This window comes from Salvelinus alpinus, chromosome 4, assembly GCF_045679555.1.
Source record: "Salvelinus alpinus chromosome 4, SLU_Salpinus.1, whole genome shotgun sequence".
Taxonomy (NCBI): Eukaryota; Metazoa; Chordata; class Actinopteri; order Salmoniformes; family Salmonidae; genus Salvelinus; species Salvelinus alpinus.
In genome coordinates this window covers 81,755,731-81,774,381 of record NC_092089.1, presented here as the reverse complement: position 1 = coordinate 81,774,381, position 18,651 = coordinate 81,755,731, and the positions used below count along the sequence as shown (strand labels likewise).

General features: G+C 41.6%; 1 protein-coding gene across 2 annotated transcripts in view; it reads left to right on the top strand.

Annotated features, from left to right (window-relative positions):
- LOC139574527 (solute carrier family 4 member 11-like) overlaps positions 1 to 14,766 on the top strand; it is a 36,779-nt gene extending 22,013 nt beyond the window's left edge. For both annotated transcript variants that reach the window (XM_071399197.1, XM_071399198.1), the window contains exons 8-20: positions 121 to 339; positions 1,896 to 1,980; positions 2,341 to 2,466; positions 2,682 to 2,795; positions 2,885 to 3,017; positions 3,352 to 3,425; positions 3,811 to 4,081; positions 4,364 to 4,470; positions 4,633 to 4,798; positions 6,360 to 6,533; positions 6,851 to 7,046; positions 13,874 to 14,043; positions 14,386 to 14,766. In XM_071399197.1, coding sequence (XP_071255298.1) covers positions 121 to 339; positions 1,896 to 1,980; positions 2,341 to 2,466; positions 2,682 to 2,795; positions 2,885 to 3,017; positions 3,352 to 3,425; positions 3,811 to 4,081; positions 4,364 to 4,470; positions 4,633 to 4,798; positions 6,360 to 6,533; positions 6,851 to 7,046; positions 13,874 to 14,043; positions 14,386 to 14,452 — 1,902 coding nt within the window. In that variant the 3' untranslated portion in view covers positions 14,453 to 14,766. The remainder of the gene's footprint in view (positions 1 to 120; positions 340 to 1,895; positions 1,981 to 2,340; positions 2,467 to 2,681; positions 2,796 to 2,884; positions 3,018 to 3,351; positions 3,426 to 3,810; positions 4,082 to 4,363; positions 4,471 to 4,632; positions 4,799 to 6,359; positions 6,534 to 6,850; positions 7,047 to 13,873; positions 14,044 to 14,385) is intronic.
- Positions 14,767 to 18,651: the final 3,885 nt, after the last annotated feature.

Here is an 18,651-nt window from a genome sequence, read left to right as displayed (position 1 = left end):
TACAGTAATGCCCATATTTATGTGTTTTGTGAGTTGAGAAATTTACTGGCAACTGATTAATATCTTAATAGTTCCATTATGTTCCTCAAATATTCTCTAAGTATTCTCTCGCTCCCCCAGAAAAGCACCAAGACAGCTATCGAGCTGGGCCGCACATTCGCCACCATGTTCTCAGACATCTCCTTCAGACAGAAACTGCTGGACGCCAAGACCCAGGAGGAGTTCAAACAAGAGCTGGTGCACCAGCGTCATCATCTCTCCACGGTCAATGAGAAACCAGCTACAGAGAAGCAGATGATCCATGCAGAAACGGACCCACGCAGCAAAAAAACACTAAAAGTAGGCAGGGGCTACCTCATCAATCTGACTGGGACTGACATGGCCAACACGTAGCAGCTTCACTGTTCAGTTGGAAACACAGTGCCCTCGGAAAGTATTCAGATAGCTTTACTTTTTCCACATTTTGTTAGGTTACAGCCTTATTCTAAAATGGATGAAATTGTTTTTTTCCCTCATCAATCTACACACTGTGTTCTTGGGGACCTTCAATGTTGCAGAAATGTTTTGGTACCCATCATCCTCAGATCTGTGCCTCGACACAATCCTGTCTCGGCGCTCTACAGACAATTCCTTCGACCTCATGGCTTTGTTTTTGCTCTGACATGCACTGTCAACCCCTGGATCTTATATAGACAGGTGTGTGCCTTTACAAATGATGTCCAATCAATTGAATTTACCACAGGTGGACTCCAATCAAGTTGTAGAAACATCTCAAGGATGATCAATGGAAACAGGATGCACCTGAGCAAAATTTTGAGTCTCATAGCAAAGGGTCTGAATACTTATGTAAATAAGGTATTTCTGTTTTTTATTTTAATACATTTGCAAACTTTTCTAAAAACCTGTTTTTGCTTCGTCATTATGGGGTATTGTGTGTAGATTGCTGAGTATTTTTTGTATGTTTAATCCATTTTAGAATAAGGCTGTAACGTAACAAAATGTGGAAAAAGTCAAGGGGTCTGAATACTTTCCGAAGTCACTGTACCTGCTAGTTAAAGGGATGGTTCACTGTTTTTCAAGCTTATTTTCGACATAGGGTGTGGTTGTTTCATTCAAAAGATTCTGGATGTAAATAACCAAATTTGGTTTGGATGAAACACTGTAAATTGAAAATAAGCTAAAACGCAAATAAAATAAAGAGCATTACTTTACTTTTACTTTGAGTAACTATTCCTTTAAAGCGGCATGATAAAAGTATTTTCCCTGTTAGTGGTGTGGTCCCCTTATGAGATTTCCCCCATGTGGAGATGGACCACCCTCAGGTTTTCCATTATCCAGACATATAAAGAGTCGCTCCACTATGTAGTAATACTTCAGCCAATTTTTTTTATCCCTTTCCCCCCTCTATCATCAAGTCCTCAGGAATGGTAAGCAGCTGGACTGCACATTCAGCTGTATGCCAAACTGTTGCATTTCCCTGGCAGCAGACTGCATCTAGGCTCTTGTAACGACAAAGTACTTCATTATGTAGCCTTCTTAAATCAAGGGGAAATTTCTGGGCTTAGTGTGTAGAGACGCAACACAGAAATGCCTGCCCGGTTAAAGAAAAGTTGCGCTTGAAGTACCTTAGTAGAAATTATTTTGAATAACCAACCAACGCATCCACAATAATCCAGGTCAAATACTTATTCCAGAGTGCTTTTCTTTCTGTGTGCCTTAACAAACACAACTGTGGTGGATGTTGTGGTTTCAGGCCCGTCTGGTTTAGTGTCTTGTATTACTGTATATAGAGACTTTATTATCCCTAAAGGACCACGTGCTTTGCAGTAGACCTACAGACCACATAATAGTACAGGATAGTTCAACCAATCAATAAAACGTTTGTTTCTCCACAGTGTGCAGATTTCTTTAAAGTTGGCCAAGGTATCTATGAGGATCTTCGTCGGCGACTACCACTCTATCCCTCCGACTTCACAGACGGTATAACTTTTAAGCTTAGCCTTCCTCCTGTCACTACATTTTAAAAGATACTTTGCCGTTACGGCCCCTCTATTTAGACCGGTCATGGATTATTTTTGATAATTGACTTCAATATGACATACACCGTTTTTAAAATCATATTTAACACATCACATAGCCTAAACTTGTGAAAAAAGCTCAATCTTTCACCTTACAATTGCTGTTGTCATTACGATTATCACAGCTAGTTCATATCCAAGATTGTACCTTTATTCACAGTTGGCTGAGTTGTAAACTGCTCTTTGGTTGGTTGGCAGAGTTGTAAACTGCTTTCTGTTTGGTTGGCAAAGTTATAAACGGCTCACCTGTTGGTCCATACAGGTATGTACGGCAAAGACCGCTCCTGGCTGAAGTACACCACCACCGCCATCTTCCTGTACATTGCAATTCTACTTCCTAACATCGCCTTTGGTTCGCTGAACGATGAGAGCACGCGGGGAGAGATAGGTACAATCATTTGGATGTCTCTCTATCCCCCTGTCTTGTGCCTGTCCATCTGTCAAAGCCTGAATGACCCTGACTGAAATGTTTGAATAATTCAGCTTTCAATTAAATTCAAATAAATTATATTTTCTGTTGATTGAATCCTGAAAATGTATATAGTCACTCACTGTATCTGTATCTTTGCCTACACTAACATTATAATGGTCTGTTCTTGATAGATGTCCGGAAAGTCATCGTTGGCCAGAGCATCGGAGGAGTGATCTACGCTCTGTTTGCTGGTGCTCCTTTGGTTATCCCACTGACTACTGCACCCCTGGCCATCTTTATTAGCGGTATGTCTACTAAACATCTGGACAACATAAATACTACATCAATATCCTGTAGACTTGAATTATTTGTCTGATATTTTATATGTTCGTAGTGATCCGGGGAATCTGTGATGACTACGATTTGGACTTCCCTGCCTTCTATGCCTGCATTGGCCTGTGGAACAGCTTCTTTCTCATCCTGGGAGCACTTTTGAATGTCAGTCTGTTCATGAAGCTCTTCAAACGGTCAGTGGACAAACAGCCATTCAGTGAATAAGACTTCTGCTGGATGTATAACCAGACCAGTTCAGGCCATTGCAGTACAGCTTGGCTCAGCTCTGTTAGGCTCAACTTTGTAGTTAGGAAAGGACCTTGACAGCATGACTACTGAACCCACTAAACATGTGACATTCCTGTCTGTTTTGACTTCATTTTTTCCCATAAACATCCCATTTCATTGAAGGTACTCACTTGTAATCAGTGTGTGACTTTGCCTTGGTTTGTTATGTCTTGGTCTGTGGTTTATTCTGTTCAGATAAAGGGGTATACTCTGTGTTTCTTTTATACCCTTTCCTTACAGCTCATCAGAGGAAATCATAGCCCTGTTCATTTCAATAGCCTTTGTTGGGGACTCGGTGAAAGGCACTGTCAAAAGTGAGTCTGGGGATGGGGGGCTTACATTTACACAACATATTCAGGTGTTCCGCCCGCCGGGAAAATCCGTCTTGGTGTAAATGTAGAGGAATCTAAGCGGGCTGCCCGTCATCTGCACAGTAAATGTACCCAGCATATATCCATCAGTCTTTAAGAGGCGAGCGAAGCATGCAATCAAACCATTCCCCCCGGGCAGGCTCTGAAGGGAACTGACATGTGTTCCGGAGGACGCCCTTGAGTTAAGCACAAGTCAGTGGCTGAGGAAGTGTCAGACGAGCGTATACATATGTTGCGGTCTGTCCCTTATCCTTGGGCTGCCCGATTAACTCTTTCTTTCCCTGCCCTTATCCCTATCCCTTCTACCCCTTTCTTTCTCTCCCTATAGTCTTTAATTACTTCTACCACGGGCCCACGCTGGCAACCAATAACAGCACGCGGGTGCTTCTAGAGATCAAGGAGTTAATGGAGAAGGCTGCAAATGCAACAGAGAGGCTGGGGAATGGGACCAGCCATGGGGCCCCTGTGGTGAAGCATGACACGCATGTGTTTCTGCCCGAGTCTCTGGTCCTGTGTACCAGGGAGAGGCCTATCCTCTGTCTCCTGCTCATGCTGGGGACTCTGTGGTTGGGGTATGCCCTCTACCAGCTGAGGAGGAGGTAAGTTCAGATCAAGTTGCACTAATATGCGGGCTGACCGCTGCCGGGCTGACCACTGCCAGGCTGACCACTGTCAGATCAATGGTGGCTAAAGGACACACTTTATCTCAGGGGTCTCCAACTCCAGTCTGCTGGTTGTTTTTGTTCCAGCCCAGCACTAACACTTCATTGTCGAACCGTCTACTGCTAAATTCAATTTATATAATTTAGAGTAGCAAAATGTTATTCTGTGCCCAATGCATAGTTGACATACTGCTATGTGGCTTGGTTTTCTTCCCACAGTCCTTATCTGCATGCCAAAGTGAGAGAGGTGGTGTCTGACTGTGCCTTACCCATCGCTGTCGTTATATTCTCCTTCATTGGTTCCTTCCTTTTCCTTGATGTAGAGCGTGAGTAGTACACATTATTGTTCAGAAAAGGGAATTGTCTGTTTTAAAATGGCCAATTTGTCATTGATCAAAATGTTTCAAGCAAGCCTTGAAAAAGACTATATAAATGCCACAAGACAAATCATGCCACATTTCTAAACTGTTCCCAACATTTCAAAACAGTTCCTGTGTTCAACTTCCACAACGGGAAGATCTTCAGGCTGGCCCAGTTTGACAAGCTGACGGGCATGAACTGTCTGAGCGCTGTAGGCTTAGGCTTCCTCCTGGCGCTGCTCATCTTCATCGACCAGAATATTGTCATATCACTCACCCACGTCCCCGAAGCCAAGTAGGATCTTATATATTTTTTACTTTATACTCTAGGTAAAGAACGTGTGTTGCAAAGTGGACATAACTGCACCGCCAGGAGAATAATGCAGAATCATTACATTATCGTTTGATGATTGCAAACAAACCTGCAAGAGAGTTTGTCACAATGATGTACTTTTGCTGTAGCACAGCACATGCATTTTTTCAACACACTCAACTGTATAGTATACTCTATAACGCTATTCTATTATTCTGTGTATTGTATTTGGTTTTCATTAAATATGACTTTGTCGTAAGGCTTTAACCAGTGCTTAATTTGAGGCGGATTCGGTACCTCTCGTGGCATGAAAAATTGTCACTTTTTGCAATGTAAAAATTCTAACAAACGCGATCAAAGTTCATTCGAGTTGCCTCTTCGTTAATTCTAGAGCCGCGCGAAGGGTTCTGGAGGAGCTTCAGCACGCCTGATAAATAGAAGTACATTTTCCAAAGTTATAGAGTTACTGCTGTGTGTTCCGAAAGAAATGAAATAATACAGAATAGCCTACTATACCATGAGAAAGACAAAATATTTGCCACAGAGGATAAATTGCTTATTTAAAAAATAGCCTAGCTGTGGAGTGTAGCCCAATGAGGCATAGCTTACAGTAGGGAACGTGCAACAAATCTGTCAGTGAACAAACAGCATGCAGACAAAACTGGCCTTTCGCAATATTTCAAATAGTCTACAATCATGGAAAACACAGGTTGGAAAGCAAATGTCTAACGCTGAAAGGAGAATACTCTAATTTGTCAGCTGTAGGCTAACCAAATATTTGATAAACTTACAAAGTAAAACAAGAGAGAGAAGCTTTTGGCATGAGTGCATTATGCCATCACCAGTGAGTGAGCTGCGATTCATTGGGAGAGTCAGTGAAACTGGAAAGCATTTTTAGGACTATAATTTCCCCCTCATATTGAAGCCTACAATATGCGTCCACACACACGGGCCTAGACTATTGATGGATTCAAAACAAGGTCATTTTCATTGATCTCAGATACTCAGTTTGTCAGTGTCAAAGTAGCCTGCCATTTCCATAATTTGTGGGGTATTATGGTGCTTTTAACTCAAGAGTTCCCACTTGGAATTCCGTGTTAAATTCCCCCATTACCCAGTTCTTGAACACACTAAAGTCTGAAGTCTGAGATTTCCATAAAAAGATTATGCCAAAGTCTACATTCATGTAAAATGAGGTAGAATTGCATGACATGCGTTTTTTAAAGGCCCAATATGCCCCGGACCCTAGGCCACTAAGGCCTAGGCTCCCATGTGTGCTACTTCTGTAATTACCTCTACTCTACTGCTCTATGCCACTACGCAAATATCATGATATGCATGCAATGCTTTTCGGTGCCCCACTCTAGCGCTCACTTTTTGTTCCGGCACCTTCCGATTTACAAATTAAGCACTGGCTTTGACCAGCTCAACCAACACGTTGGTAGCCTATCCAGCGCGATGTCATCCATGGTCCACGATTAGTCCATGTATGTCTGAATTGTATAATGCCAAAGTGTTCTGTGTCTATGTGATAATGTTGCAGGTTGTTGAAGGGAACTGCATTCCACTGGGACCTGATGCTGACCGGCTTCATCAATATCCTCATGTCGTGTCTGGGTTTGCCGTGGATGCACGCCGCATTCCCACACTCCTCCCTGCACGCACGTCAGCTGGCCAAGGTGGAGCTGCACGTGGAGGGGGGACACCTCTATGAAACGTGAGTGAGGGCAGCTTGACCAAAGATTTAGAGGCAGTTTTCTGCATAACTTGTTGTGAACATGTATTTATTTATTTTTGAAGCAGTTACTTACAAGGACGGTTGAACAGTCCCATATGAAGCCAACTTAAGCCTACTTTAATGAAGATTGTTCATTTAACATTTTTATTCCTGTAGTCTGTGCAATCTCCAAGATTCTATTTGGAATCTGTTGTTCAATGGTCCTTGAAACAAGATTGCTGGTGGGTGTTTCTAATGAGACTAAACAAGAGGCTCTCTCTTCAAGAATGCCTGTTTCTGTTTCTGTCGGTTTAAAGCATTGTCAATGTGAAGGAGACCCGGATCACGGCTCTGACGGCTAACATCCTGATCGGCCTGTCAGTGTTCTTGTTACCCATCCCTCTGCAATGGATCCCCAAGCCTGTCCTCTACGGCCTTTTCCTCTACATAGCAGCCACCTCCCTCGACGGCAACCAGATGTTTGACCGCATACTCCTCCTCCTCAAAGAACAGGTGAGAGTGAGGAAAATAGGGGCATGTGTGTGTGTGTGTGTGTGTGTGTGTGTGTGTGTGTGTGTGTGTGTGTGTGTGTGTGTGTGTGTGTGTGTGTGTGTGTGTGTGTGTGTGTGTGTGTGTGTGTGTGTGTGTGTGTGTGTGTGTGTGTGTGTGTATTCCATCCATCCATCCATACTGTACATACATATGTCTGTCTGTCTGTCTGTCTGTCTGTCTGTCTGTCTGTCTGTCTGTCTGTCTGTCTGTCTGTCTGTCTGTCTGTCTGTCTATCTAATCTATACAGTATGTATCTATTTATACAATATGTATCTATTTATATACAGTAATCCCTCGTTTATCGCGGGGGTTACGTTCCGAAAATGACCCGCGATAAGTGAAATCCGCGAAATAGAAAACTTTTTTTTTTTTTACAATTAGCAACTATTACATGTATACAAATACAGTGACTCACGTGTAGGCCGTTTCACTGCTCTTCAGACTGGGCCGCTGCATCCTGACTGCGCTCTGCAGTGTTCTCTTCTTCTGAAGCCCGCGGTGCAGGTGTGTTTGTTCGGGAGAAGAACATAGTGATAGGCAGCTGTTGTCGCTCTTTTTTCTTCTTTGCAAAAAGATCCTTGTACACCGACATGCCACCATCGATTACGTTGGAGAACTGTAATGAACGGCTCATCAAAGGGTCCCATTCCTCAGCTACTCGCTTAAGTTCAGTGGCCATTCGCACCATGGTTGCTAAGCGACCAAGCGTTAGTCCTTCCTTCCTTCCTGGCCAACTTAATGTAAATTTGCCAAGCTGTTTTATGTACGTACACATAACTGCACGAGACGACAAAATGATAGCACAATTCGTAGCATGTTTTGATACAAGAAGCGGGAGTGAGTTTTTAGCGAATCAGAATGCAGAGCACAATGCACAAAAAAAAAAAAAAAAATGCATTATGAAAATCCGCGAAATAGCGAATCCGCGATAAGTGAACCGCGAAGTGGCGAGGGATCACTGTATATGTATCTAATTATATATATGTATCTATTTATACAGTTGAAGTCGGAAGTTTACATACACTTAGGTTGGAGTCATTAAAACTTGTTTTTCAACCACTCAAATTTCTTGTTAACAAACTATAGTTTTGCCAAGTCGGTTAGGACATTTACTTTGTGCATGACACAAGTAATTTTTCCAACAATTGTTGACAGACAGATTATTTCACTTATAATTCACTGAATCACAATTCTAGTGGGTCAGAGGTTTACATACACTAAGTTGACTGTGTCTTTAAACAGCTTGGAAAATTTCAGAAAATTATGTCATGGCTTTAGAAGCTTCTGATATGCTAATTGACCTAATTTGAGTCAATTGGAGGTGTATCTGTGGATGTTTTTCAAGGCCTACCTTCAAACTCAGTGCCTCTTTGCTTGACATCATGGGAAAATCTAAATAAATCAGACAAGACCTCAGAAAAGAAATTGGAAACCTCCACAAGTCTGGTTCATCCTTGGGAGCAATTTCCAAACGTCTGAAGGTACCACGTTCATCTGTACAAACAATAGTACCCAAGTATAAACACCATGGGACCACGCAGCCATCATACCGCTCAGGAAGGAGACGCGTTCCATCTCCTAGAGATGAATGTACTTTTGTGCGAAAAGTGCAAATCAATCCCAGAACAACAGCAAAGGACCTTGTGAAGATGCTGGAGGAAACTGGTACAAAAGTATCTATATCCACAGTAAACGAGACCTATATCGACATAACCTGAAAGGCCACCCAGCAAGGAAGAAGCCACTGCTCCAAAACCACCATAAAAAAGCTAGACTACAGTTTGCAACTGCACATGGGGACAAAGATTGTACTTTTTGGAGAAATGTCCTCTGGTCTGATGAAACAGAAATGTTTGGCCATAATGACCATTGTTATGTTTGGAGGAAAAAGGGGGAGGCTTGCAAGCCGAAGAACACCATCCCAACCGTGAAGCACGGGGGTGGCAGCATCATGTTGTGGGGGTGCTTTGCTGCAGGAGGGACTGGTGCACTTCACAAAATAGATGGCATCATGAGGTAAGACAATTATGTGGATATATTGAAGTAACATCTCAAGACATCAGTCAGGAAGTTAAAGCTTGCTCGCAAATGGGTCTTCCAAATGGACAATGACCCCAAGCGTACTTCCAAAGTTGTGTCAAAATGGCTTAAAGACAACAAAGTCAAGGTATTGGAGTGGCCATCACAATGTCCTGACCTCAATCCTATAGAAAATTTGTGGGCAGAACTGAAAAAGCGTGTGCGAGCAAGGAGGCCCACAAACCTGAGTCAGTTACACCAGCTCTGTCAGGAGGAATGGGCCAAAATTCACCCAACTTATTGTGGGAAGCTTGTGGAAGGCTACCCGAAACGTTTGACCCAAGTTAAACAATTTAAAGGCAATGCTTCAAAATACTAATTGAGTGTATGTAAACTTCTGACCCACTGGGAATGTAATGAAATAAATAAAAGCTGAAATAAATACATTTCTCTACTATTATTCTGGCATTTCACAATCTTAAAATAAAGTGGTGATCCTAACTGACATAAGTCAGGGAATTTTTACTAGGATTAAATGTCAGGAATTGTGAAAATCTGAGAATAAATGTATTTGGCTAAGGTGTATGTAAACTTTCAACTTCAACGTATGTATCTACAGTCAAATCAAATCAAATCCAAGTTTATTTGTCACGTGCGCCGAATACAACAGGTGTAGACCTTACAGTGAAATGCTTACTTACAGGCTTTAACCAATAGTGCTAAAAAGGTGTTAGGTGAACAATAGGTAAGTAAAGAAATAAAACAACAGTAAAAGGACAGGCTATATACAGTAGTGAGGCTATAAAAGTAGCAAGGCTACATGCAGACACCGGTTAGTCAGGCTGATTGAGGTAGTATGTACATGTAGATATGGTTAAAGTGACTATGCATATATGATGAACAGAGAGTAGCAGTAGCGTAAAAGAGGGGTTGGCGGGTGGTGGGTGGCGGGACACAATGCAGATAGCCCGGTTAGCCAATGTGTGGGAGCACTGGTTGGTCGGCCCAATTGAGGTAGTATGTACATGAATGTATAGTTAAAGGGACTATGCATATATGACAAACAGAGAGTAGCAGCAGCGTAAAAAGAGGGGTTGGGGGGTTGAGGGGGGCACACAGTGCAAATAGTCCGGGTAGCCATTTGATTACCTGTTCAGGAGTCTTATGGCCTTTGGGTAAAAACTGTTGAGAAGCCTTTTTGTCCTAGACTTGGCACTCCGGTACCGCTTGCCATGCAGTAGTAGAGAGAACAGTCTATGACTGAGGTCTATGACTGGGGTCTTTGACAATTTTTAGGGCCTTCCTCTGACACTGCCTGGTGTAGAGGTCCTGGATGGCAGGCAGCTTAGCCCCAGTGATGTACTGGGTCATACGCACTACCCTCTGTAGTGCCTTGCGGTCAGAGGCCGAGCAATTGCCGTACCAGGCAGTGATGCAACCAGTCAAGATGCTCTCGATGTTGCAGCTGTAGAACATTTTGAGGATCTCAGGACCCATGCCAAATCTTTTTAGTTTCCTGAGGGGGAACAGGCTTTGTCGTGGCCTCTTCACGACTGTCTTGGTGTGTTTGGACCATTCTAGTTTGTTGTTGATGTAGACACCAAGGAACTTGAAGCTCTCAACCTGCTCCACTACAGCCCCGTCAATGAGAAAGGTGGCGTGCTCGGTCCACCTTTTCCTGTGGTCCACAATCATCTACTTGGTCTTGGTCACGTTGAGGGATAGGTTGTTATTCTGGCACCACCCGGCCAGGTCTCTGACCTCCTCCCTATAGGCTGTCTCGTCGTTGTCGGTGATCAGGCCTACCACTGTTGTGTCGTCTGCAAACTTAATGATGGTGTTGGAGTCGTGCCTGGCCATGCAGTCGCGGGTGAACAGGGAGTACAGGAGAGGACTGAGCACGCACCCCTGTGGAGCTCCAGTGTTGAGGATCAGCATGGCAGATGTGTTGCTACCTACCCTCACCACCTGGGGGTGGCCTGTCAGGAAGTCCAGGATCCAGTTGCAGAGGGAGGTGTTTCGTCCCAGGATCCTTAGCTTAGTGATGCGCTTTGAGGGTACTATGGTGTTGAACGCTGAGCTGTAGTCAATGAATAGCATTCTCACATAAGTGTTCCTTTTGTCCAGGTGGGAATGGGCAGTGTGGAGTGCAATAGAGAGTCAATCATGTGTGGATCTGTTTGGGCGGTATGCAAATTGGAGTGGGTCTAGGGTTTCTGGGATAATGGTGTTGATGTGAGCCATTACCAACCTTTCATAGCACTTCATGGCTATGGACGTCTGTAGGGTCTGCAGTCATAAATGACTACGGGTCTGTAGTCATTTAGGCAGGTTGCTTTTGTGTTCTTGGGCACAGGGACTTTGGTGGTCTGCTTGAAACATGTTGGTATTACAGACTCAATCAGGGACATGTTGAAAATGTCAGTGAATACACCTGCCAGTTGGTCAGCACATGCCGGAGCGCATGTCCTGGTAATCTGTCTGGCCCCGCAGCCTTGTGTATGTTGACCTGTTTAAAGGTCTTACTCACGTCGGCTATGGAGAGTGTGATCACACAGTTGTCCGGAACAGCTGATGCTCTCATGCATCAGCATCAGTGTTGCTTGCCTCGAAGCGAACATAGAAGTAATTTAGCTCGTCTGGTAGGCTCATGTCACGGGCAGCTCGCGGCTGTGCTTCCCTTTGTAGTCTGTAATAGTTTGCAAGCCCTGCCACATAAGACGAGCGTCATAGCCGGTGTTGTATGATTCAATTTTAGCCCTGTATTGACGCTTTGCCTGTTTGATGGTTCGTCGCAGGGCATAGCAGGATTTCTTGTAAGCTTCCGGGTTAGAGTCCTGCACCTTGAAAGCAGCAGCTCTACCCTTTAGCTCAGTGGGAATGTTGCCTGTAATCCATGGCTTCTGGTTGGGATATGTACGTCCAGTCACTGTGGGGACGACGTCCTCGATACACTTATTGATAAAGCCAGTGACTGATGTGGTGTACTCCTCAATGCCATTGGAAGAATCCCGGAACATGTTCCAGTCTGTGATAGCAAAACAGTCCTGTAGTTTAGCATCTGCTTCATCTGACCACTTTTTCATAGACCGAGTCACTGGTGCTTCCTGCTTTAATTTTTGCTTGTAAGCAGGAATCAGGAGGATAGAGTTGTGGTCGGATTTACCAAATGGAGGGCGAGGGAGAGCTTTGTAAGTGTCTCTGTGTGTGGAGTACAGGTGATCTGGAATTTTTTTCCCCCTGGTTGCACATTTAACATATTGATAGAAATTTGGTATAACTGATTTAAGTTTCCCTGCATTAAAGTCTCTGGCCACTAGGAGCGCCGCCTCTGGGTGAGTGGTTTCCTGTTTGCTTATTTCCTTATACAACTGACTGAGTGCGGTCTTAGTGCCAGCATTTGTCTGTGGTGGTAAATGAAACAGCCACGAAAAGTATAGCTGAAAACTCTCTAGACAAGTAGTGTGGCCTGCAATTTATCACAATATACTCTACTTCAGGCGAGCAAAATCTAGAGACTTCCTTAGATTTCGTGCACCAGCTGTTGTTTAAAAATATGCACAGACCCCCCCCCCCCCCCCCCCCTCGTCTTACCGGAGTGTGCTGTTCTATTTTGCCGGTGCAGTGTATATCCCGCTAGCTGAATATCCATGTCGTCATTCAGCCACGATTCCGTGAAACATAGGATATTACAGTTTTTGATGTCCCGTTGATAGGACGTTCGTGATCGTACCTCGTCTAATTTGTTGTCCAATGATTGCACGTTGGCGAGTAGTATTGACAGTAATGGCAGCTTTCCCTGTCTCCTTCTCCGGGTCCTTACGAGGCATCCGGCTCTTTGTCCTCTGTACCTTCGTCGCTTCCTCTTGCAAATAACTGGGATGTCGGCCCTGTGGGGTGTTTGGAGAATGTATTGTGCGTCGTCCTTGTTGTAGAAATATATATCTATATTTGCAATAAGTGATATAATGGTGAATAGCAGAGCAGCTAAAAGGGTTAAACAATCTCCTCTCTCTCTACCTCCCCTCAGACATTCTAGTCAACCATGATGTTAAACCATCTCCTCTCCCTCTGCCTCCCCTCACACGTCCCAGTCAACCATGATGCTAATCCATCTACACTCCCTCTGCCTCCTCTCAGACGTCCTGGTCAACCATGATGTTAAACCATCTCCTCTCCCTCCCCTCAGACGTTCTAGTCAACCATGTTGTTCAACAATCTCCTCTCCCTCTGCCTCCCCTCAGACATCCTAGTCAAACATTCATGAAAATACAAGTGTCTTACATTGTTTAAAAGCTTAACTTCTTGTTAATCCAACCGCCTTGTCAGATGTCAAAAAGGCTTTACGGTGAAAGCATACCATGAGATAATCTGATGTGTGCCCCACACACAAAAGCATTAAAAACATTTTCCAAACCAGCAGAGGTGTCACAAAAGTCAGAAATAGCGATAAAATAAATCACTTACCATTGAAGATCTTCCCCCATCTCCTCTCCCTCCCCTCAGATGTCCTAGTCAACCATGATGTTAAACCATCTCCTCTCCTTCTGCCTCCCGTCAGAGGTCCTAGTCAACCAAGATGTTAAACCATCTCTTCTCCATCTCTCTCCCCTCTGAAGTCCTAGTCAACCACAATGTTAAACCATCTCCTCTCTCTCCCCTCAGACGTCCTAGTCTACCATGATGTTCAACCATCTCCTCTACCTCTGCCTCCCCTCAGACGTCCTAGTCAACCATGATGTTAAACCATCTCCTCTCCCTCCCCTCAGACTTCCTACCCTCCCACCCACTACATTCGGAGGGTGCCCCAGAAGAAAGTGCACTTCTTCACAGCCCTGCAGATACTGCAGTTGATCATCCTGTGTGCGTTTGGCATGTACCCTCTGCCCTATATTAAGATGATCTTCCCCTTCTTGATGATCCTACTCATTCCCATCAGGTAACAGTTACATAATTAAATAGAACACATTTTATTGTACCTCCTGACCAGCAGGGGGCAGAGAAGTCCACAAAAAACTGGGAATCTGAACCAGGGGCTTTCGGCTTTGAACAAAGGGTAGCAGTAGCCTCTAGTGGTTAGAAAAACATGCTTGGTTGATTCCCATGGTTAAATATTCAAGATCACCAATAATTGATTGTTGTGGCTTTCTATTAACAAAGAGTATAACAGGTGTATTTACCATTGAAAACAACCAAGACTGTAGTTCAATGACACTTACTACAGTAGTGAGTTTGATTTTGAATTAATTGGGTTTAATGTGTCTCTGTATCTCTTCACCAGGACTAACCTGCTGCCAAGGGTAATCGAGGCGAAGTATCTGGACATCATGGATTCCCAGCACATGTAGACAGACAGAGGGAGAACTCTGAAAGGACTGATACCAAGGCCTTGATTCAATCTGTAGCGCTGAAGACCTGCGCTAAAGCTCAATAGAAATTTAAAGATAATGTTCCCGCATTTGCGGAGACTGCATTCAAAGAAGGTGCTGTCGGCTCAATCAGAAATTACCGTTCAATTAAAATCGCACTACAGTGCAAATCTTCAGCTCTATGAATTGATTTGGCCCAAAAAATACAAAATGTATTTTGTAAACTGGGTCAAAGGTGTATAAGGTTTTCAAAGTAGCAAAAAAATAAAACAGCAATTACAATTCCCTTCAAATCCTTTTTTATGTTCATTGGAGTGTCACATATGCCCTTATATTAGTTATATTCAAGAATAATGCCAATAATAAAAAATTTGTGATTCATATGAATGTACCCCAGTAAAATGTCATTCAGTATAACACTAGGTGTTAAAAAAAAAAGTATGCCCATTTTTCATAATTCCAAGGTTATATCCATGCTTAGACTGGCAGAAATATAACTACCCAGAAAATATGACATTATTTTATTTTGAATACCACATATTTTATGTGTCACAGGTACAACTCAACATTTATTGAAGGTTTTTTACATAAACTTCCTGCCTTACACTGAAAGAAATTGTAAAATCGACAAAAATATCTTTCAATTCATCCTTTGAGATTTGTTTTTGTCGATCTGAGTCAACAAAACAAAGTTACTGCATTTTAATATAAAATACTGGTGTTATACTGTACGACAATATTTTGTTACCCTGAATGACACATATCACTACGGCCCAAAAATATTGATTAAATGTGATTCCTTCAGCAACAACAATAATGATCCTATGAACTATTATTAGTAGCCACAATAGTATTTTTCAAGGACTCAGATGGTTGCTCCAGTTCTGGAGGTGCAGGTTCATGTTGTACTTGTACAAGTTGTTCAGGGGGCTGATCAAAAGAGTTTCCTCCAGTGGATACTGGAGTTAAGTTGATCACCACATTCATTTGTTTGATTCTTTCATGGTGTCTCCTCTAATTTAATCTACATTTTTCCCTCTTTTTCAGCATCAGATTGTGTCATTGTATGGATGGGTGGATGATCAGGATTGACATCCTTCTTTCTTCTCTGATAGCTAAAAAATGAAAATGTAATAGTTATGACACTGGCACAGAACAGGATTCACATCCATGAAATGTTATTAGTAGTCTATTAAAAGTAGGCTATACAATGATAACACTTAATCAAAGTTTAAAAGTTAACTCAACTCCCTCTCCTTTTCTCTCCCAAACATGTTTTGTTACTATTTCATTGCTAATGTTAATAATAATCACTTTACTATAATTTGAGCCTGTGGCAACACTTTACGTTGCATTAAATTGCATTATTACACAATTATTACATGATAGTTAATGTTATAATTATACATTGTTACACTGTAACTGGTAAATTTCTATTTAATGCAGGTACACAAATGAAGCAGCTATTAACCAAAATCCCTTTTTAATCCATAATTGTGTGTGTGTGTGTAATATTACATTAACTAATATAATCCATCAGTTATACCTTAACTGCAGTGCAATAAAACATTAACTACAGTGTAATAGTGCAACTTAATGTTAAGTATTATCCACCCAGCTTTATATCCTATTATATCCTATTCTGTTGCTGACAGTAGCATGAAACAATGAAAACAAAACCTTGCTTTTCTTCTGGCTAGTCTTTCCTCCCTAGCAACTGGATCTGCATTAATCTTTTGTCTGTGTCGTGCAGCCCTCTCCTTATTAGACAACGGCATCTACAGTATAAAGATAATGTGCCATGAAATACCTTAAAATGTCATAAAATAGTTTACAATGATAATATTCAGTATTCATACAACAAGTAAATATGAATTGCATGATTAAATGTTGTAAACTAGTGAAAACCTGGATAACAAAGCTACTGTCATTCAGCATAACGGGTGACATTGTGGTATAACATGAAACTTTTGTTGTGCTGAAGAACAAAAGTGTGATACTTAAGGATGGATTTCATGCATAAACATATTTAACAGGCAGTTCCTTGGCCATCTATATAAATGAATGACATTGACCTATAAAGATTATCCTTACTTTTTTATATTTAATAGAGCTTTTTATAAAATAATAAGATTAAAAGTATATTTTCAGTGTTGTACTGAAGGACATGCATTTTCGTTACAAAGGTTACTAAAGGGTGAAAAGGTGAAATCATCAAATATTTCAGAGAGATTTACTCACCTCATCACATTGATAGAGGGTCTTCAATGGGTCTTCTTTGTGATGTCACACACTGTCACATGATTACCATCATGTGATATGCTTCAAAATGGCTTTTTACCTTACCTTACCTGTTATACTGAATGACATTGATGAAACTCAAAATTCCGGACAAAAGTTATTAAAGTTTTAAAATATTTTTTAGATACAGTATGTCGCCCATTATTCTATATATTGTTGCAAACACTAACACAATTATGCCATGGGTGTTCATTTATATTTTTAGGATGAATTTCTACATTTTAAAAACACTTTTGTCATTAGAATTTTTACCCGGACAGTTACACTGAAGGACATTTTGACACTTTAGAGCTCATTAACTCCCTTAATTTAATAGTTTGCAACACAAATATTTCTGGGTGAAAAGAAGGGTAAGAGTTGAGTGATTTAATATTATATTCACACATATTTAGATTTTTCTGTAAAATTAATGGCCTTCGGACACCAAATTTACACGTCTCGTCTTTGACCCAGTACATGTTAAGGCACTTTGACTCCAAGAGTACAAGACTGTGACTGGGTTGCAACCGGTTGTTGACTGAAATTGAAATCTGGATGGACCACAATTTTCACCTTTTTTATTTGTTATGTATAAGCCGTGCTTCTACATCTGCATTGCTTGCTGTTTGGGGTTTTAGGCTGGGTTTCTGTATAGCATTTTGTGACATCGGCTGATGTAAAAAGGGCTTTATAAATAAATGTGATTGATTGACGTACAGTAGTTGCTTAATCTATGTAGTTGCTTTATCTATATAGTTGCTTATATATTTAACATACTCTTTAACCTCTCTTCTTATTGTATTATGATAAATTCTGTACAACACAAGGCATTATCTAATGCTGCCCCTGACCCACACCCTACCTTTATATAACATGTTTAAGCTCATTGTATTGTTGTATATGAATAAGATAAACATTTAGAAAGATTAACATTGTTTTGGTTTTAGGCTGGGGTCTGCAGATAGTCATGGTTGTTTATACTGTAGTTCAATATTTTTGGATACTTATACAAAATCAATTCACAATGAATTGGCCAGATTGCAATGCAAAAGAGCCATAACTTCTGCAACTACAAAGTAACATACAGGATATTAATGTAAAACAAACAAATATGTTGCACAGTATACTGCTTTCCTGCTGTTTAAGCTGTTTCCAAACGAATAAAGCCTTTTAAATTATTTGAATGTTTGTATTTATTTATAATTATACTGCGACAGATTAACATGTTTATATTGCTCTATTTGCACTTTTTGTACTGTATTACCTCATTCTGAAGACGTGTAAAACAGTCCTCCCTTTCGAGTTATTGGTTAATGGTTTCACAGCATTGCAGAACTGTGAGAGAATTCACCCTGTGCAATTGTCCCAATAGATGGCACTATAAGCCCACCTAGAATAACCTAAACCTGGATCTTCAGAGGAGAGTTCTGTGTAGTCTTATTGTCAGACTTGTTACTTGTCAGCTGTTCTTTGCAGTGGTTTCTAGTGTCACTGCTTTTGAAGCCAATGTATACATTTCAAAAGGTGTTCTGAACAAACTGTGACCTAAAGATCACTGCTGGGGCAGATGAGTTATGTGTTGCCTTCAACACTTCAGAGTAGAGTGGACTTTTTTTAAGGGAAGTGCAGTCAAAAACATGATTTCCTTGTATTTTTTAATTATATTTCCACATTATGAGGTCGAAAAAACACAATGAAAATGTGGATTGAGCCGACATATGCAGTGTTTACCAACATTGCCTATAAAATGTGCAGTGTTGACATAGCTTGGTTGGATTGAATCCCAGTCCTTTTATTTATTTTACTAGGCAAGTCAGTTAAGAACAAATTCTTATTTACAATAACAGCCTACCCCGGGCCAATTGTGCACCACCCTATGGGACTCCCCATCACAGCCA